The following is a 20618-nucleotide window of genomic DNA, read 5'->3' as shown; positions in this document are numbered from 1 at the left end:
GAAACCCCTGCAGAAGTTACCATGGTAACACCAGTACAAGATATTCAAAGGCAGCTCTCCCATAATCACTTCTATTAGAGAAGAAGCAGCTTTATTAAGAAAAGAAAGAGAAAAAAAACAACAGAAAAAGCTTGAAACCAGGGACCCAGCTCTGGTAATGGGGTAAGTGGACAAGGAACATACAGAGATCTGCTCACACCACCACCTGGCTGCACACAAAGTGCTCACTCCGTTCAAACCTGAGGCAGCACTGAAGCTGGCAGAATAGGCTAGTTTTAGTCATTCAAGAATTTGTTCTACTGCCACATTTCAGCAGCAATGGCTCTATGAACCCCTCTAGCTGTGCAGCGGTGCCATGCACCAGGGCCAGGCTGCAGGACGTGCCCCTACCCACCGCACCACTTCCCACAGTGTGGCACCACCCAATGCAGGGGTGAACATGGATGCAGGCACATAAGAAGCTCATTTTGATGAAGAGCTACCTTGGGAGAACTAGAGATATAAATGTCACATTTCTCGAGGTTCCTATCTGTAACCTTCCAGTCCAGGAATGCAACAAAGAATCTGCAGGACCAGATCTGCAGCCACCGAGCCACGTCAGGCTGGCTAAGCCAGGTAACAATTATCACGTTGAGATTCCCTTTCTGCTGCATATTTCCATGACAACTTCCCCCAGTATCAACTTCTTCACACTGGAAAGGTCTCTCAAATGAGAGTTTGGGCTCCTATAGCAACGGCTGAAATCCCTGGGAGATGATGATGACTGAAACTTTACGCGGATCTTTTTTTAGCCCATGAGTTACAACATGAGTGCATTTTAAATTTCACAGATCAAAGCAAAAGCATGCCTAGTACTGGGGAAACTGGGAAGAAGGAAAACAGTAGCTTGCTGAAGTGGGGCAAAAGTGAAGGAACTATGGTCAAAAAGGATGAGCACTCTGAGATATAAAGTGTTAAAGAAAAGAAAGAGAAGATCAGACAGCTCAAAAACCACATTGTGCTCCTTCTCCCTGAGCCACAAGGAACAAGCCTGCTGATCCTAAAAGGAGATCTTGTTTAAATGTGTTTGTACCTCTGCAGTCTATCTGACACTGACCTGATAAGGCTGGCTTTTCAGTTTTGACTCCCATATTCCTGCCATCTCCCTACACTGTGATCTGCTGTTAATACTTCAGCTGTTTGCCATCAGTGACAGTATTCTCCAGCACAGAAAGCCTTTTTTTTTTTTTCACCTTTTTCAGACATAGAATTAGTTAAATTCATACGCCAAGGGAAGCATAGATGTTAAAGCAACCAAATCCACTAGATTTGGGCATATTTCACAAAGCAATATACTGCTGTGATGCCCTTTCAAAGCCAAGAACTTAAGATCTCATAAGTAAGAAATCATTACAGTCAGAATCAGCATGAGAGGTAGAAAAGCTGCAGCCCCAGTTCACAGATGAGAGTACTACTGAGTGGAAATGTTAGGTGGCACTGCTGGAACATTGCCCAGCACAGCCCCAGCACAACCCTCTGTAGCCACAGGGAGCTTATGTGCTCCACAGCAACCAGCTACCAGCACTGCAAACCTGCTGTGCTTTCTTCTGCTCAAGGTACAATGGAAAGCTTTCCCTTCTTCTGTGAGAAGATGGGGCAACCTGTCTTCTCTTCCTCTCAGCCCCATGGGCCTCTGCAGTTCTGGGAAGGAAAAAGGGGACAGGCAGGTAGGTGTAAGAGTGTTATTGTTAGCTTCCATCTTCAGCCACTTCCTGCTTCAGAAAGGACTCAGGAGCTGACAGTGTGCTACAAAATAAAGTTGAGCTATGAAAACCTTCGGATTTGTTTTCAAACAGCAGTGCCAGAAGTGACAGCTGAAGCCTATTCAAAACCTTGGAGCTCTACAACTAAGGATTGTTATCCTAACCAGGATTTCAAGCAAAACCATTATTTCCAAGGTTGGAACAATCTGCCCTTCAGAACCCTGTCTGGAGAACATTGTGATGTGGGACAACAACTGAGTCACTGCACAGGCCCAGTGAAATACAAGCATTTAATATTCCCACTCTGCTGAAGTGCTGAGCACAGTGGGTCCAGCTCAGGCTGAAGCAAAGCCACCTTCAGCTGCACCTGATCCCATCACCACACAGGGAGGAGACACACAAAGTGAAGGGGTTTCACCTGGGACCAGGAAGAAACAACTTCAACTCTCACGTGAACGATGTACGAGAGATGTCTCAGACTCTCTCTCAAAGCCTTAATGCTCCATTTGGTTTCACTCATGTGACTATTTGGATAATCTCATCAGGACTTTTCAAGCACATGTATTTGTTCATAGGCAGAACAGCATGAAGAGCAGAAGAATAAATACCTGAAGGGGAAGTATATATATATTTAATCCCATACAAAAAAAAATCATAAATAAATATAATTATTTCATATAAATACAAGTGAAAATATTTATGAAATGGTTACACTCACAAGCAAACGTAAACCCACGATTTTGCCCAAAACACAGAAAATAAATTAAAAACGGTATTCTAGCCTCACATGCAAACTCACAGCATCCAATGGCAGCTCCACTGTATCTTTCATCCCTTTATGCCTTTGGAAAATAGGCTTTGCAGTGTGACTTCAAGATCAGCCCAACTAGGTTAGCATGGATCAAAGAGAAGATTGAAACCTACAGTCCAGGGCTCTTTGGGGAGCTCAATCTGCCACCAGCTTCCTCTTCTGTACCAAGATCCCATCCTGGCAGACATTAACAGCACGCTTTGCAACAGTTTCTGAACTTAAAATAGAAAAACCCTTAAGAATAGTGAGGGAAGAGCTGAGGGCAGGTCTGATGGGCCAGCCAGCAGAGGGCAGTGGAATTTCAGAGGAAAAGTTGAAAATAACTTCATTGCTTCATCTGAAGAGGTACAACCATCAATCCAGGTTATTATTTGAACCTATGCATCCAGCCCTAAATCAAGATGCCAAGAAGAAACGGGGCAAGAAATTTATACAACAGAAAGAAAAAAATAATTAAAAAAAAAAAACATATTTAGGAGCCTTTGGATTTCTAAAGAGTCACCTTTCAGGGCACTACACGGCATCAGGAAGATTTCACACTCGACGCATCGCTTAGGAACAATTAACAGATGTTTGAAACCATTCTCAGTGGTCTCAATCAGCACACCGATTTGAAGCATCCTACTGGGACACTTCTTAAGGGTTAAAAACGCACAGGGAACTTTTAAAGTTAAACCAAGACAACGTCAAAGCCAACGAGGCTGTTTTCTCCACCTGCACTGAGCAGAGCACTACTTCTACGCCACGAACAGGAACACGGGTGACGTGTGATGAGCCACAAAGCGCGTGGGTGAAGGCTTTCAACCCTGGCAGCTCCTCGTTCACCAGGAGGGGGCACAGAAGCAGAGTTCCCCCCCCCCCATTAATACACTGAGTACACACGGAAGGACTGAGGTTTCTGTATGACTTGCCACGAGCTCAGTTTGCGTTGTGTGGCACCAAGACAGGCTTTCGCTTGCTTTCTAAGCACCTTTGAAGGAAAGCTGCCTCTCCTACGCCACACAGGGCCATGTGCCGCTCGGATGCACCGCAGCAGATGCCCATCACCTCGCACCTTCAGCCGCTCACCTCAAGAGCGCCCCGAGCTGAGGCCCCCGGCCCCGCACTGCGGCTCCTCAGCCCTCCCCCACCCCTCGGCCGCCCCCAACCCGCATCCCGACCCTACTCCATCCCACCCGGAGCCGCTCTCACCCGCTGCCGCCTCCGCCGCAGCCTCCTCCGCTGCCGCCCTCGAGGATGCTCGGGCAGCCGGTGCGCGCACCTCGGGCTGCACCGACCCCAATGGGTCGCCAGGGGGCGGTGTGGCGGCACGCCGGCTCAAGGAGCCCCCCGCCCTCTGCGCGGCCAATCACGTGCTTCGCCGCGGAGCGTGCCGGAAGCTGTAGTTCTCCGCTCGGCGCGGCCGCAGGGCACGCTGGGAGATGGAGTCGCCGCGCGGCGCCGCGCAACGGGGGCCGCCCTCAGCGGAACTACAACAACCATCGGCCCCCGCGCTACGGAAGCCGCCGCGCTGCCGGTGCCTGGCGTGGGTCGCGGTGCTGCGGGCAGCGATGGCGGCCGTGCCGCCGCCTTCCGCGCCGGGCGGTTCGCAGCCGCCGCCGCCGCTGCAGTACAGCGTTCTGCTGCAGCACCTGGTGGGAGAGCAGCGGCGGCCCCGAGCATGGGACCCCAACACCTTCGGGGGCATCCCCAGCCCGCCCAAGAGCAAGGAGCAGAAGATGGTGGAGAGGGTCATGGAGAGCTGCGCCTTCAAAGCGGCGTTGGCCTGCGTCGGGGGTGCGGAGGGGCTGGGAGGGGCCGGGGGGTCCCATGGCACCCGCACGGGATGGGGCTGGGGCCCCCTCAGCCCTTAGGGCCCATTGCAGCTCATCCCAGGGAGGGGTCTCCCTTCTTTCCGCCCCCCCCCCGTTGAAGGAAGAGTGCTCCGTTCCGTGTCCCCACAGTAAGGTTGGGGGGGGGGTCAGCATCAGTGCCCACAGCACCGCCCTTGTCCTACCCCTAGGAGCTGAGCAGCTCTGACCCTGAGAGGATAACGTTGGTCCATTCCAGAGCTTCATTTCATACCCATCGTCTTTCCCAGGCTTTGTTCTCGGAGGAGCGTTTGGGATCTTCACCGCCGGCATTGACACCAACGTGGGGTTCGACCCCAAGGACCCCTATCGCACCCCGACTGCCAAAGAGGTGCTGAAGGACATGGGGCAGCGCGGCATCTCCTACGCCAAGAACTTCGCCATTGTGGGTGCCATGTTCTCCTGCACCGAGTGCGTGGTGGAATCAGTGAGTAACGGCCCTCAGACATGGTGCAAGGTGTTAGCATACACTAGTGATCACCTTTAATGAGTCCAAGTCCGTTTGCCTTGCAGTGAGGGATTGGCTCGTTTCGTTTTGCTTCCTAATCATTTAAGCTGTTCAGTTCTAGAGGCCTTCAGAACTGTTCTCTGCTGGAATAAGAGCTGCACGCACACCTTCCCCGTTCAAGTCCTGTATTTTGGCATTACTTTTTGAAACCTTAGCTCGAAACAACTTGTTGTTCTGTTAAAACTGGGAGTTGCAACATGGTCATCTGAGCCTCTCAAAATTGCACGTGCAAAAAGGGATCCTTTGATGAACGTTGTGAAGTAACAGGGCTGTTTTCATCTTGCCCCTGCAGCAGGAAATGACCTCGTGCAGCTCAGCAGTAGAGCTATCATCCATTTTCTTAAATAGGAAGATAAGCCTGTTATGAAAGTCAGTACTGTCCTGTGACTGAAAAACACAACTAGTTCTTAACTTGCGTGAAAGAAAAGTGTATCTGTATGCACAATGAAACAGAACAAACAGATGTTGCACTGGTGAAAAACAAACATGCTCATGCTATTTCCATAGCTGATGTTTGCCAGCAGGCTGCTGAGCCTCTCCCTGTGCTGAGCAGCAGGCTGCATGGCCAGGCTGTGCTCACAGTGCCTTTAAAATCTGTGAGCTGGTGCCAGTGCACAGTGCTGCCTTCTGGGGGCTGTATGGGCTCACCTGAGAGTCTTTGCTGTAGCACTGCATTGCACCATGCGGATGTGCCTTACCTCTCCCGGTGACCTGCTCCTTCCCCTCCTCCTTTTTAAAGTGCAGGGGGGCCATCTGCTGAGAGCAGAGGGAAAAACATCCTCATCTGATACCGGGCTGGAAGGTCGCTTCATCTCCCTTGGTGTTAGTACAGATGTCACGTTGTTATTCCATATTTACTTGTTGTCTCTGTTTTTTAATCCCACAGTATCGTGGCAAGTCAGACTGGAGGAACAGTGTTATTAGTGGCTGCATCACAGGAGGAGCAATTGGCTTCAGAGGTTGGTGCTGAGTGGCAGCAACTACTGCCATAAGACAGCAATTCAGTACGGTAGCAAGCAGCACTTTTAAGGCAACACATTGCAAGTCTCTGTGTGGGGTTATGTTGATGTCAGTGTGAGAATGCTTGAAGCTGGCAGAACTGCTATCTCTGTCGCTTTCCTGTCATCTTGAAAGATATGTGTGGGTAGGGAAGGCTGGTTGTACAGGACAGGGAGATCGGAGAAAAATGAGCAGAAGTGACTTGAAAGCAAATCAGGAAGTGGCAGTAGCTATCCACATGCTTCTGGGATGTCATGGAGAGGGAGCCAAAAATATGTTCTGAGCAAGGCACTGAAGTTAACAGCTCTTGTGTTAATAGAGCTCTACTTATGTACATTGTTTCACTGGCAGGAAGTCTGTTAACTTGCACAGCTTGTACAATGCTTCCCTCCTTTCTCCAGTCTCAAACAGGTGATTCTGTTCAGCTGTACAAGAGCAGGAGCTCTGAGATTTTAGTGGGAACTATTGGGGACTTCTTAGGAAGCTTTGACTGCTAACATCTGGAGAAGAGCCCCAGGCAGCAAGAAAGTGCGCTGCTGCTGAGCAGAAATATCAGACTTCACTTACTTATCTTTAAGAAAACAAAATCAAACAGAAAAAAAAACAACACCAGTTTACAGAGCATAGAAGAAATGAAAGTGCTCTCAAAAGAGCTTCTAATTGAGCTTGTTAAGTTGTGTCTGTCTTGGACCTAATCCTCTTAGCACATTCAAAGTAGCAGCTGCTTTTGCTGTCTATCCTTGTCCAACAGCAAAGTCACTTGCTTTGGATCAGAGCACCCTGAAATCAGCAGTGGCTGCTGCTGTTTTCTTTCCTAGCCTGTACAGAGAGACTTAGCAACACTTAACAACAGTCACCGTGTGGTGCTAGTCCAGATGTGGGAGCTGAAGTCCCATCTGTGCCAGGTTCCCCCCTTCCCTTGGGCAGAGGCAGTGTTCCCTGGTGGAGGAGTGCCAGGTTCCCGCAGGTGTCAGCTTTTCAAGCCAATGCAGCGTAGGCTAGTTGCTAGGAGGAGTTTTTTTTTCCCTGTTTTGTCTCATTCTTTCCCCCCTTTTTGCATTGCAGCTGGTATGAAGGCAGGGATGATCGGCTGTGGTGGATTTGCTGCTTTTTCCGCAGCAATTGATTACTATCTCCGGTAACAGCAGGATCCCTTGGGAGCAAGTTTTCCTTGCCATTCCAGTGCTGCTGCTGCGAGCCTGCATCACGGCAGATGAACCATCAGGCTTACCTTTCCACTGCCTCGGAGTCTCAATCAGCGCAAGCTGGATGGTGCTGGCTGCTCTTCCTGAATGACTAACAATAATCTGGCTGCGAGCCTTGGCGTGCTGCTTCAGGCAGGCCTGCAGGAATGTGCAAGGATGGAGCCAGGCACAGTATCACCAGTTCGGATCAGCTGACTGTCAGTTTCCAGGAAACAAGCCTGGACTCTGAGCTTTCTGGATCCTTTGGGTCTGATTTTGATTAAGTCTGTTGCTAGCATCAAAAGAGACAGGAGGACAGTCTTCACAAAGAAATGCAGTGGTTTACATCACCGTGTGTTCGAATATGCTGTGAGTGTTTATCAGCTCCTGGTTTGCAGCTTGCTGCTCTGCTGGGGAGAGGTAAGATCCTGTGGAGAAATAGTTTGTTCCAGGCTTTTCTTAAAATACCAACTGAAGACAAACCACCATCTGTACAACTTGTCTTATTTCAAGTACAGAACGAGAGCCAGATTTCTTTACCATTTCTTAAAGGGGAAAGCAAAAAGGAATCCTTTGCCTTAGAACCATGTGGTTCTTGGCAGATGAACAAAACAGTTTAAGGGTAAAAAAGAGGTTGTTGCAGATGTATAATTCTCCGTAGCCACTTGGCTCGCCTGATTTAACCTCACCCTGGGAGTACAAGCAGTTTTGCTACTGCTTTAACTGCCACAGGCTCACACCCTCCGTTCCAGCAGTTTGATGGCTGAACTTTAAAGCAGAGTTGTGAGAATAAAGACAGATAACCAGGAGTTCATTTAGCACGCTGTCTGCTTCCCATCCTTTTTTCTCACACCACCTTTGAGCTCCCCAGTGTTAAACTGGGAGAAAGTGAAACATCACTTCTGGAGAACACTAAAGTCAGAGCACCTGCTCATGAGCTTGGCTGGCTGCTTCCTTTTGGATTTGCATTCTTATTAGCTGCCTTGTTTTTCTAACCAAATTCTGTTTTCAGACCTCAGGGGATATTTTTTATATTCAAAATAGTTTAGACTCTGTTTTAACCTTCTTTGAGCCACTGTGCAAGGGCAAACACCCACCCTTACACCGAGACAGCAGGATTTAAAGTGCAGTGTGAGCACCTCATGGGGGCTCTCCCACCTGCTGCCCCTCTGCATTCAGGGTTTGACATCCCAGCACAGCACTTGTGTACCTGGAAGAGCAACACCAACTGGGTGGTTCAGTGGTGGTCACTTTGGAGGCGTGCTGTCTCCCATGCCCACATGGAAAGAAGTGGGGACACAGCTCCATGTGATCTATCAGCTGAGGTTTTCCTGATCGCCTGATCTCCCTCGCTGTGCCTGTTCAGTATCCTCAGGCCAGAAGCTGTGCAAGTCAGCTGAATTTGAAGCTTGAGTAATTCTGGGCTGATTAAACAAGCTGGCTCCAGACAGTCCAGGTTTTTTCCTCCAGAATGTACTGAAATGCAAGGATGTAGCCCAAACCATAAGATGTCTCCTAAAAGATTGCCTGGCACAATGCCTGTGCTTATACCACTGGCTTGAAACACAACTAGCAAGATTTCCATGACTGAAAGAGGAGCAGTTGTGAAGCCAAGATGATCAGCTCGTGCAAACAGCAACACCACAGGGCTCCTTTTGTGCAAATGTTGGGGCTTTGCATTTTTATTAACAGTTTTCTTGGGTTTTTTTTCTTCTTCACATGGTTTACAGCCATTTAAAGTTTATAATCTACAGAAATCGAAACAGAACACAAACAAAAATATATCCTTAACAACTTCTGAAAGTCAAATATTAATTAACAGTTCTATTCTACCTGTAGCTGCAAAAGTCCTCCCCCCTGCCTTCCCCTCCTGTGGGGACAAACAGAGCCCACCACGGGGACAGCTGCCACCTGCTGTGCTGGGGCTGTGCTGAGTGGTCCCTGACCTCCATCATGCAGGGGGGATTTGGCTGTACAGAGCCTCCATCTGGAATGACACTGGTGGACAGAGACTTGGACACATGTAACAAATCAGACACACACAGGGATCCGTTGTGCAGTTAGATCTAACGCTCAGCCTCCCTCCTGGGTCCAGGGCCAAGACAGACACCTGGTTATTTTCTGCTATGCTGTTTCCCTTTTGTTTAGCTGGTAGTCAAGAGGAGCAGGGGCTGGAGTGTGAGCCCTTTAGAGGGGGACTGAAGGACCTCCCCTCCTGTAGTTGCTTTGCTGGTGGGGGGCTGGCAGGTGCTGCCTTCCCAGGGAGGTGGGCTTGGGACATACCTGGAGCATCAGCTGGGCTCTACCTGGAACAGTCTGATAGTCAGGTGGGTAAAGGCAAGGCTGGCACGGGGACACACCTGGTCACCTCTCATCCTTCTCCTTTGGCACAGGAGTGTGTGGGCCGACACAATCGAGGAGGGGGCTTTCCCCACGACACCACAGACTGAGCTCACAGAGCCGAGGCTTTGTGTCCCAGCAGGTACCCACCTGTAAGGGCAGGGACACGGCCGTCGGCTTTGTGAGAAGCACTGCTTCCTCTGGGAGTGAAACCCAGCAGAGCCCACGAGGGCTCTCCTCCTCCTGTCCCTGGGCCCTGGTGGGAAACAAAACTCCCCCCCCCTCCCTTCCCCTCTGGGGCCTTGGCCAGCTCTGCTGTGGGACACAGATGGAGCTGCAATGCACTGCAGCCCAAGGGTTGGTAACCCAGTGGCAGTGCTTGGCTGGAAGGGCACGTGCAGAGCTAAGGCAGAGATACAGAAATGGCAGAGAAATAATCTCTTGCTTGGCAAGAACAAGGCCTAGACCCTAGGCCCTGTTTCCTGCTAGGGTGTGCAGGGAAAATCGTGAGACCTGAACACCAAGGGAGGTCACCATCGTGCTGCACCCCTGCAGGTGGAGTGTGGGGAGCAAGGAGACTGGCCTGGAGCACACAGCAGGGCCGTGGCGAGGAGGCAGCAGTGCCCTGCTCTGTGCTCGTGGGTGCAGAGCCGGATCCGGGTGTGGGGTCCAACGGCGCGGGCAGCGAGGCAGAGCAGAGCTGGTGCCAAGGAGCAGCAGGGCACTGGTGGGTGCTGCAGGATTTGAGCGGGGTGAAATGAGGGCTGCTAGGCAGGAGTCAGCGGGTAGGAAGGAGTCCAGGAGAAAGTAAGCCAAAGGAGGAGCCTGTGTCCACAGCCCTTGTCAGTCACTACCTCATCCGTTGAACAAATATACATAAAAACAATTCTTGAACACAAGAAGGGACGTAAGACACGACTACTTTACAGAGCAGCACGGCGCTGGGGTGGCACCGGGCCATCAGTACACGATTGTACAGGAGCTGCAGGCAGCACACCCCGGGTCTGGGCCCACGTCCCTGGGGGCTGCAATCCGGTCCATGGCCCTGGCAGGGAGCTGGGAGTGTTTGCAGCTGGTGCCTCCTCCCTGCAGGCTACACGTCCGTGGAGAAGTAAAGTGTGTTGCGTTTCAGCTCCGTGAAGGAGATGGGAGGATGCTGCAGGTAGTAGAGAAGGACCTGGACCTACAGTGGGCAAATAGGGAGTGTTAGGCCAAAAAGGAGAGTGCTGCTCTCAACAGGCACATCCCTGCTGCAGCAATCCCCGGTGAGGATGGACAGGAAAAGCCCTGCAGGGTCTCTGCACTGCCAACTCAGCTCTCACCTGGGCCATCACATCGTGGGACCAGATGTCAGATGCCAGGGTGAGGTGTCCTTTGCTCTCCCCCTCTGAAGGTCTCAGCAGTGTTGGCCCAAAGACTGTGGCCAAGTTGTGGAGGGACATTTTGTTGATGGGCTCCTTTTCCGCTACCCTGTAGGGTGGGGAGAGAGCACAAATGTGAGCCCCCAAAGCTTCACCCCCAAAGCAGCACAGCCATGGGGCTATGCAGGGGGAACAGGCACCAAGCCTTCCTCCCACACTACAGCTCCAGCAATGGCCGTTCAGAGCCAGGGGCAGGGCAGGGAGCTCAGCCCCCTTCACGGCCTCCGCAGGAGCCGCCAGGCCTGGCTGGGAGCCCCAAGTGTGATGTGGCAGCGGCCGAGCCCTGGCCTGCTTCTGATCTGCAGAGCCTCCGCCCTGCAGGGCATGGGGGCTGCACACCAGTCCCTGGCCCCAGCTAGCCCACACTGCAGGACTGCACTGCCATGTCAGCAGGTGGCCATGCTCCCTGGCTGAGCCCTGGCCAGGAGAGCAGATGTGGGAACTGCCTGTGCCCAATTCTCAGGCTGCAAATGGATTTTCCTTCCCCACCCCCAGCAGCAATCACTTTTTCTGTTTGCTTTTAGCCAAACCAGAGAAAAACAGTTCGTGATGTGAGTAACACGAGCCACCAGTCCCGTTCCCAAGCTTGCAGTGCACTGTCCAGGCCCCAGTGCTGCTCTTCCACAGTCTTAGATGGGCTCTCCCTGCCCCAGATGGAGCCAGCACAGGAGCTCCAGCCTCTGCCATCCTGGGGAACCATGCAGCAAACTGCACAGTGCTGCAGCCACAGCAGCACAAGGTGCTGCATGCAGCTTCAGGGTGGCTCTGCAGAGCTGAACACCCCTGCAGACAAGTTACAGGGATTACCACAATGTGCTTTGCCTCTGGACTGGTGGGAAGGGATGCAGTGCTGTTTCTAAGAGGGCACTGCATGGTCCCAAATTGATTCCCCACGCTCTGCTGAGGCCACAAAGAACTCATCCCAGCAGCTGCACGCAGGCTGAAGCAGCCAAGAGGTGCCTTAGGCCAAAGGCTGAGCTGCCCTCCCTGCCCCACACCGCCAAGCTGTTACCTTTTCAAGTGCTCCAGCAGGAAGAGGAAAGTGATGAGGTTGGGGTCAGGCAGCGAGCGGAGAAGGTGCATCATGCAGTTCTCCTTGGCAGCAGGATCCGAGAGGGCTGGGGGAAAGGAGAGAGAGTTCAGGATGGGGCACCCAGCCTTGCATGAGCAGAGGGTGGGGAGGAGAGCACAGCCAGATCCCTCCTCATCCTTGAGGCCTTACCGATGCCCTCCATAAAGGCGGGGTACAGTCTGTCAGTGAGGAGGGGCTCGGGCAGCTCCCGGAAATACAGCTTGAGCGTGCCGGCGATGGCGTTGATGTCCATGTCACTCAGCATCACCAGGATGTCCTTGTTATCTGGCCAGAGAGCAGAGCCACATGTGACGCTTCCTGTTTGCCAACATCTGTTATCTCTTCAGTGCCCAAGGAGGGGGCAGCACAGCCAGGTCCCCAGCCCCACGGCACCCCGAGGGACACCACGGGTCCCTGTGGATGTGACCACCCCACACGCACACCAGTGTGAGCACTTCTCCAGCTCCTGACCCTCCTGCTGTCGTTGGGAGCGGATGGTTTGGCCACAGCAGGGCTGGGCACAGCTGAGCAGTCCCCGCCTGCTGGGCAACGGAACGCGGAACAATTTGCAAATCCATCTTGCCTTGACTCAGTGTATCCCTGGGAGCTGGCCAGGCATGGAGGCAGAGCACAGCCATAGCACAAACACCACCAAAAATAGGTCAAGGGGCTGCAGGGCTCCCTTCAGGGGGCTCAGACCCTGTGCACTCACACACTTTGCACCTCGTGCAGAGCAACAGGCAGACCCTGCAGGATTGGGGGCTGGAAGGGTCCTTGATGACTGATGGACAGTGACAGTCACTCACTTGCATCAAAGACAGCTTTCAGTGCCTGGATGTCCGTGGCGACGCCGGAGATCCTGTAGATGCCGACCTCCTCAATGCCCCTCTTCTCCACCTCCTCGATGCACTGGCGCACAATGTAAGGCACCTTGGAGCGCTCACGCCTGGCTCAGAAAGCAGAGGTATAAAAGCAGTGATTGCTGGGACCCCACCAGCCCCGTGTCCCCAGATCCCACAGGGGGGTGGGACAGCAGCCACCCGCAGCCCCGCACCCACTTTGTCACAACACTGATTTTGACCCCGAAGACGCCGGTCTGCTTTTTGGATGGGGTCCTCTTCAGGCTCATGTCTCTGCTCGTGAACTTCATGGAGAACTCCACCTTGATCTGTGGGAGATGCCCTTATTGTCACCTCTATGTCACACGGCCCCCCAGCCCGGACCGCAGTCAGCAGCTCCCCTTGGGGAGGAACCAACAACCCCGGCCCAAGGAAGGGGCTTTGGGGCCCCACTTACCCCATTCATCTCAATCACGTCCATGTGCCAGTTCTTGGTCTGCACAGCCTGTGGGTCCAGCTGTGGGGAGAGACAGCATGTGAGGGCCCGTGAGTCCCTCACCTGCTGCCATCTCCCCCCCACCCTGCAGGTGGTGTTGGACCCCAATGGGGATAATCTGGGGTCCCTTGGGTTGGGTGCTGAACTCATGTGGGACCGGTCCCCTGAGCCCCCAGCTCAATACACACCCCAGAGGCAAGAAATTTCCAAGAATTGGGACTATTTCTGGAGGCAGATTGATGGAACAGAACTAGGGCAGCATTTTCCATGCAGAAAAAAACAACATCTCCCAATAGCCAGGGCTATTTATAACCCCTGGGAATGACGGGCTCTGCTATTTCAGGCTTTCAGGCTAGCAGGGGACTCAGTGATGCTTCCCCTGGGCTGCAACAAGGTTCTGGTGTTCCCAAGGCCCTGACACGGGTGGCAGCAAGGTGGCACTGAGCCGTCCCCAATCCCCAGAGATGCAGGACTGGGGTAGAGGTGACAGCACATTCATGACCCAAGAGAGCACGAAGATCAAGGACCTCATCCCTGGAGACATGACAGCAGGGGTGAGGAAGGCTGCCATCAGCTCGCCTTCCCACAGGGATGGGGGACAGGGATCAGGGGGTCTGCTCCCACCCAAGGGCACGGGGCTCTGCTGCAGCAGCCAGCTCTCACTCCAGTGGCCTTCTGGGGCTTTTTGGTCCCCAGCTGGTGGCATCGATCTGGCCCCATCGATCCCTGTAATGCACAGGGCAGGCAGTGGAGCAGCACCCAGCACTAATGTGCCCTCGGGGAAGGGGATGGGAGTGGAGCTGGCAGGGGTCCTGGGGCTGTGCGCGTGCAGCTGCCAGGCGAGGCTCGTGCCACATGCATGAGGTCACTCCTCAAGGACACAGGAGTTTCCTATGGCAGCTGCTGGCTTGGGAGATGCTCAAGGCAAGTGTCAAGATGTCCAGAGCTCCAGCCACTATCCATTCCCCTGCCACAGCTTCAAGCTGCTCAGAAAGCCACCGCACATTGTGCTGGGGTCCCTCACGTCCCCTCTTGCACACCAAGACACCAAGTTGCCCTGGCTCCGTGCTCAGCCCCAGCACTGCGGCTGCTGGGAACAGTAAGGAGGAGGAGGAGGAGGAAAAGAAGGAAGGCTGCAGCTACCCTGGGCTCCCATGGGACTCCACGGTAGGTTTGGACACAAGGATCATGAGACTTCAATTGGACAGTGGCCAGGCCAACCCTGCAGCTCCACATCCCTCATGTCCCCTCCAGCACAGTGCCACAGCACACCCACCACAGCCCTCTGCATGGCAGCACCACAGTTCTGGATGGGGAGCCTTGGACAGGTGTAAGGGGCTTTCACCCCTTTCCAATATGTCTTGCGTGGCAACAGCACAGGGGTTGGCTTGTCACTGTAATCCTGACAGTGACAAGTGAAGCCATTCACTGCCCAGCCAGGTCAGGAGCTGTGGACCTCTGCACTCCGCAGCCCGAGATTAATTGAAAACAACACATACATCTGCCCCAGCCTCATCCTGTGGGTCCCCCTAGTTCTGATGGCCCTGGCAGTGCACATCTGGAAGGGCTTTAGCAAGCTCTGAACATAATAAAAGCCAGGTTAGATGCTGCTAACGTTGCAAACCTTACCATGTGTTCCCAAGGCCGTCTGCCACACCACAGCCCCCCCGCTTCCATCACTTCCCCACACTAGAGATGGCACAGCTGGAGTCACTGAGCTGCCCTGCAGCTGGGGCTGGTCCCCATGCACTGTGGGGCAGTGGGCTCAGGGCTGGCCCCAGTGCTCCCCAAGCCCTACCCACGTTCCCAAAAGGCACAATGTCTTGGCCAGCCTTGTCCCCACATGTGGGAGGATGGATATGAGCACTGCCCACGCAGCGCTGGCAAACACCCAGCCTCAGCAACTGTCACCATCACCATCTCCTGCACCAAAGGAAGCTACCTCACTCCAGCTCGACCCAATAATGTCCCCAAGCTAGCAGAGAGGATGGCTCAGGTGAAATGCTGCAGTCCCAGATGCCAGGTGCTGTGCACGAGCTCTGTGCTGAGCTGGATGCAAGCATCACCCTGCAGCCAGGCAGACGGGTCACAGGTGCCTCTGCGGGACAGCTCTCTCCTGCCCACAAGGACAGTGCTGTGACACACACATGCTGATGCCAGCATGGAGGCCGTGCCCACTGCTGGTGACAGGGAGACCTATGCAGTGGCCCCAAGAGCTGAGATGCTGCTGGGCACATCCCTTCTTGTGCCTCATCCATGAGGTCACTCGATGCCTCAGCCTGGGGTGAAGCCATTCTGAGCATTGCAGTGACTCAACTGGCGTGGCGTCACCCCATGTCACCCTGGGAGTGAGATCCCAGTGGAGCTGCTACAGTTGGGGCCATTCCACATCATTTTGGCACCTGGGGGCACCCAGCCTGGCCTCAACAAGCAGCACAGTGTGCACGGGATGCTCCAGATTCCCATCCAGCTCCTTGCCCGTAGACCTGGCAGTGCCAAAGCTGTGCCACTGGGGCACAGCAGCCCCCACACCAGCCCAAAGCAAAGCACAACCCAAAGCAGCAACTCACATCCCCATCCAGCAGGATGTGGGAAGCACTCTCCGCACACCAGGACCCTGCACACAGACACACTACAGCCCAACTCCTTGTCACAACAGCTCATGGTGACACAGCCCCCTGCTCGCCTGTCTGTCCCGCATCCTGGAGCAGCAGTGGGAAGCACAGCCCGCTCAGCTTTTGACCCAGCAACAGCCCCTGGCAGCTCCTGCACAGCCCCCACCGCCCCTTAATCCCCGGGAGTGGTGGCTGCACTAAATTGAGGTTAATGCTGCTGCGTCACAGCCAGCCCTGCTGCCACCAAGCCCCCCGTGCTGTTGACAAATGGAACCCGCACGTGTCAGGGCAGCTCCTGCCCAGTACTGCTCCAAGCCAGCACAGGAGGAAAGCCCCGACAGCCTGAGATGGTGCTGCCCCCCCTGTACCTCATCATACCCCAAAGACAGACAGCACTGATGGGGCTGCAGTGTAGCACCAGAGTGAGGGCATGGGTCAGGGGGGCTGCAAATCAAACAGCACCTACCACCCATGGGGGAGCGCAGTCTCCTCCCGGCCACTCATGGGGTGCTGCACCCCAAGCACATCCCAAGCAGCGCAGCAAAAAGCAGCTCAGCATCCCCCAGGGAAGAAGGGAAAGAGGAAAACAACCACCAGGAAAAAAAGCTATTTCTACAAGCTCCCAAAGCATCCAAACAGAGCATGCAGAGCCCCCTCCCCAAAGCAAGCAGGCAGTGAGGCACCCCCACAGCCACAACCCCCCTGCCCCCCCCACCAAGCCACCAGCCAAAAGCATGGGAAACCATCCCGGTGCCCCCCACCTCCTCCCGCTCTCCCCCCGCACCTTCTGCCGCAGCAGCTTGCTGCGCACCCGGCCCCAGAGGCGGGCGCCGGTGGTGGGGGGCCGCTTGCCATCGGGCTCATCTGCACCCGGCTCCAGGTGCTCAACCCCAGGAGCGGGGCCGCGGTCCGGCTGCACCAACACGTCGGTCATCGCCACCGCTTCGGCTCCGGGGATGTGAGAGGAGAGGTTGGAGGACCCGAGGGCGGCCCGGGGGGGGGTTAGGACGGCACTGGCATTCCCGTTGCTGGAGCACGGAGCTCAGCGGTGGCCTGGGGCAGCCCGGCTCGGGCAGCAGCAGGCTGGGCTCATCTTCCAGGGTGTGAGCCAGGCTGGCAAGAAGCAGCTCGGCAGCCCCAAAGCCTCCCTCCCACTGCGAGGAAGTGACTCAAAGCAGCCCCCCCGGCGTCCCCCACGCGTTAACTCCCGCCCTGCCGCCCGCTGTGCTGCTCGGGAGGGTTGTGCAGCCCCTGCTGACATGGCTGGGGATACAGCATTTCCAGCCTTCAGAGCAGCCAGGCTGGGCCTGGCAAAAGGGACAGGGTTGGTGCTTTGGGGTTGCACTGCCAGGGTCTGGGAAGCAGGGATCCCTCTGCACCTCCTCATCCTGTCCCAGACCTCCAATGCTGGGGGAGTGAGGAGAGGACAGAGTAAGGAGATGGGGTACACTGCCCTGGAGCATCACCACAACTCCTCATGGCTCACAGGGACAGAGCAAAGTGACAGTGTGGGGATTTACACAGTCCCTTGTCCCTACAGGACTCAGCACCAGGAAGGATCCAGCCCCCAGGTCTACACGGAGCATGCTGTGGGTCCCTGCAGCTCCAGGAGAGTCCCAACATCACACATCTCCCTCTGAGAAGCCTGTGCCAGCTCTGCACCAGGGGAGCTCGCCAGGGGGTGATTCCCTGTGAGTACTGCAGGCACTGTGCCCATGACAATACAGCCTCCGCTTCCAAAGCTGCATCTCCACCCCTTACCCCAAAATGCAGCCACACAGCCAAGAAGGGGCTGTTCCCTCCTGCCCCATGACTGCCCCCCACAGCCCCGAGCCCTCCTGATGCTCCCACTGCTCGGCCCCTTGCCAACCAGTGCCTTCTGCTCCTCGCTGCTAACTAGAACCAGCACCATCTCAGAGAACCAAGCAAGAGCTATCCTAGGCAGCATCTCTGCCTTAGCAGCTCAGAGCACAGAAAAAGGACATGACAACCCATGCACCCACACGCAGCAGTGCCTGTCCTGCCCATACCAGCTCCACTTCATCCACTGCTTGCCACTGTGTTGGTCCTGCTACAGCCAGCCCTGCCCAGAGCAGCGGGGCTGGGTGATGGCTGGACACTTCTCTCCTGATGTCACTGACACAACTATGTTCAGCCAGATCCTCCTCAGGGCAAGCAATCCCGAAACCTCCTCTCTCACCCTTTATTCCTCCAGGACTTTTGCATAGCAGAGACAAGCTGTGCTGTCCCCATCCTGATCCCCGCGTCTCCCGGCGTGACTCATGTTTGTTGACATGGGCTATTTCCGAGAGCACAGCTGGGCTGAGCCCCATGAGGCACTGAGCCCCTTCCCCGGCCTCTTGAGCTCTGCTTGACCCCACATCGCCCCTGTCCTGAGCCAAGGAGGGCAACAGATGGGCAATTTTGGGTACAAACGAGCCCAGCCGAACCCCATCTCTCATCCTGCACAAAGTGTGGTGCCGTCCCCACTCAGTGCCTCCATCCCAGCAATGTTTCTGTGCTCCTTCCTCCCTCCCCAGGGACCTGCCCTCAGTTACTTTCCCATGAAGCAGGAAGCCATGTCGGGCACTTAGAAGCAGGCTCAGGTTGGAGGGAGGTGTTCCCAGAATGACAGCAGGAAAGGTGGCCAGACCAGGGGTCCTTGCCAGGAAACTGGGTGGGCATTCCCCACTGTCCTGCTGCCGCTCACTGGGAGCATCTCAGGGCAGCCAAGGCCTCCATCCTCCCTGCCTGGAAACCGCCTATCAGAGGCAGTTGAGCTGTTGCCTTGGAAACACCCGTTGCCATAACAGCAGCTGATGGAGGCGCAGGCGAGGCAGATGGTGGCAGAGGGGGACAGTCGTGGCCGGCGGAGTGGGACGGCTGTGCTGGCGTGGGAGATGTGGGGTGGTATGCCCAGAGCCTTCCCTGAGGCAAGCAGGCTGCAAGCTCACAGCCCCACCTTGGACACAGCATCCCTATTCCTACAGCCCCTCTGCCATGGGGGCTGGACGTAACCCTAAGGGTGGCCACCAGCTCTGCCATCTCCCCAGGATCCCTTTCTGCTTTGTGCCTCTGCTGAGACCACCGCTCACTGGGATCATTACCCAAAGGCCTGATACACATCACCTCCCAGCCCAGCAGACCAGTTCCAGGAGGGTGAGAAGATGCCCAAATGCACCAGAACATACCTGGATCTGCCCCTTGCCCATGATCTTGTCCACAATTTCATTGTTGTCCTTGTTGAGCTTGGTCTTGTCATAGCACTTCTCATAGCAGAGGATGCGCAGGGACTGGGAGCCTTCCAGCTCAATCTCAAACTCCTGGGAAGAGGAGAGAGGATGGCTCAGCACCAGTACCCGAATCAGCTTCAAAGCCCAGGCTGGAAGGTGAGCATGGTCCCTTCCCCACATCCCACAGTCTCCTCTCACCTCATTCCACTGCGGCTCTGTTGTGTCCCGAAAAACCCTGGTCTTGGCTTTGCTGACAAAGTAGCCAAAGGAATCCACCTCCAGTGTGCAGTACAGGTCTGGGGGAGGAGACACTGCTGAGCACCCAGTAATTTGTCCTCACTGCCAAACCATGGGACACCGGGGCAGAGTGGGACCACACGTAGGACTGAGTTTCTCCCCAGTCCCTGTGCATGAGGGCAGCTGCCCACACTTACTGGCTGACTGCTTGAAGCCCTTGGCGGAGTGGACAATGACGTGCAGGAACCCATAGAGCCCAGGAGACTCATCATCTGCAAGACAGGGGGATGGATCAGGGCTCTGGTTTTTACCCTCTAGCACAGCCCCCAGGTGACCCCCCCAGTGTCCTCAGTCCTCTGCAGGGCTGTTCCAGAGGTCTGGGGAAGGACAAGGACACCCCACTGCCCAACAGCACCACTGGGCATCCCGATGCTGGGGGGATGCTCCCACCCCAAAGCCAGTCCCATGTCACAGCTGGGAGTGCTGCGCCTGGTTAGCCCAACTGTGCTCCCGCAGTGCCACCTGCTGGGGATGTGTCCCCATGCACAGCCAGGGCCAATGCAGCAGGGCAGGGACACAGCACGCCTTTCCCCGTGCAGAGATGGGCCACCCCCCTGGTGGTCACTCACCATCCTTATTGCTGGTGACCGGGATGTTGTGGACAGTGCGTAGCTTGAAGCAGGACCCTGTCAGCACCTGCAGCTCCACCGAGCTCAGCACAAAGGCCTGGAGGTCTGCAAGAGGACAGCAGAGGAGCTTCAGAGGGACAAGGACAGCATTGGTCCCAGGGAATAGATGGCAATGGCTGCAGTCCCACAGGGCTGACCCATCCCAGCATTTTGGGGAAAAGAACACCCATGGGGGCCTCAGCAGGCCAAGAATTACCTTTTTTCTGCAGTTTCTGAATGGCCTCCCTCCATTCAGACCTCTCGTAGTCAGAGGACAGCAGGAACAAATAGCTCTTGAAGAGAGAAAGCAATGCTGCAGGGCTGAGACCTTTCCCTTGGCCAGCACAGCCCTGTCCTCCCACCTGCAGCCCTGCTTACCTTTCCGTTGCGGTTGTGGATGCGGAAGGGAATGGCGGGCGAGTTGAGGAGCAGCCAGAACTCATTCTCAAACATCTTCTTCTTGAGGCGCTCAATGGCACGGCTCTGCCCTTTGTTGGCTTTCTGCAGGCAGGGAGAGGACACAGAGGCTCAGTCAGTCACAGACAGGCAGGCAAGATTTCATCGGTGTCCCCAGAACCTCAGTGTCCCATCCCAGGATGGGGA

The 20618-nt window shown here is 55.0% G+C and overlaps 2 protein-coding genes across 5 annotated transcripts in view; one reads left to right on the top strand and one right to left on the bottom strand.

Annotated features, from left to right (window-relative positions):
- Positions 1–3789: 3789 nt before the first annotated feature.
- Positions 3790–7912, top strand: TIMM22 (translocase of inner mitochondrial membrane 22). Its single transcript, XM_065731972.1, is given in 7 exon segments — positions 3790–3819; positions 3821–3944; positions 3947–4045; positions 4048–4329; positions 4634–4830; positions 5798–5870; positions 6976–7912. Coding segments are annotated over 7 exon segments (882 nt in total). The 3' UTR covers positions 7053–7912.
- A 1808-nt stretch (positions 7913–9720) lies between these two features.
- Positions 9721–20618, bottom strand: part of ABR (ABR activator of RhoGEF and GTPase) — a 28789-nt gene continuing 17891 nt past the window's right edge. For 3 of the 4 annotated variants that reach the window (XM_065731956.1, XM_065731958.1, XM_065731959.1), the window contains 13 exons: positions 20394–20516; positions 20233–20308; positions 19977–20081; positions 19545–19619; positions 19309–19406; positions 19069–19200; positions 13224–13283; positions 12986–13095; positions 12734–12873; positions 12078–12212; positions 11868–11973; positions 10757–10904; positions 9721–10617 (listed from right to left, as the gene is read on the bottom strand). In XM_065731956.1, coding sequence (XP_065588028.1) covers positions 10528–10617; positions 10757–10904; positions 11868–11973; positions 12078–12212; positions 12734–12873; positions 12986–13095; positions 13224–13283; positions 19069–19200; positions 19309–19406; positions 19545–19619; positions 19977–20081; positions 20233–20308; positions 20394–20516 — 1398 coding nt within the window. In that variant the 3' untranslated portion in view covers positions 9721–10527. Of the gene's footprint in view, positions 10618–10756; positions 10905–11867; positions 11974–12077; positions 12213–12733; positions 12874–12985; positions 13096–13223; positions 13284–16661; positions 16997–19068; positions 19201–19308; positions 19407–19544; positions 19620–19976; positions 20082–20232; positions 20309–20393; positions 20517–20618 lie in introns of those variants that run through there. The other variant, XM_065731960.1, reaches the window with a different exon arrangement.

This window comes from Cyrtonyx montezumae, unplaced genomic scaffold (assembly GCF_038088225.1).
Source record: "Cyrtonyx montezumae isolate F1298 unplaced genomic scaffold, pur_monq_1.0 scaffold_15, whole genome shotgun sequence".
In the NCBI taxonomy this organism is placed as follows: Eukaryota; Metazoa; Chordata; class Aves; order Galliformes; family Odontophoridae; genus Cyrtonyx; species Cyrtonyx montezumae.
This window is presented reverse-complemented; position numbering and strand designations above follow the sequence as displayed.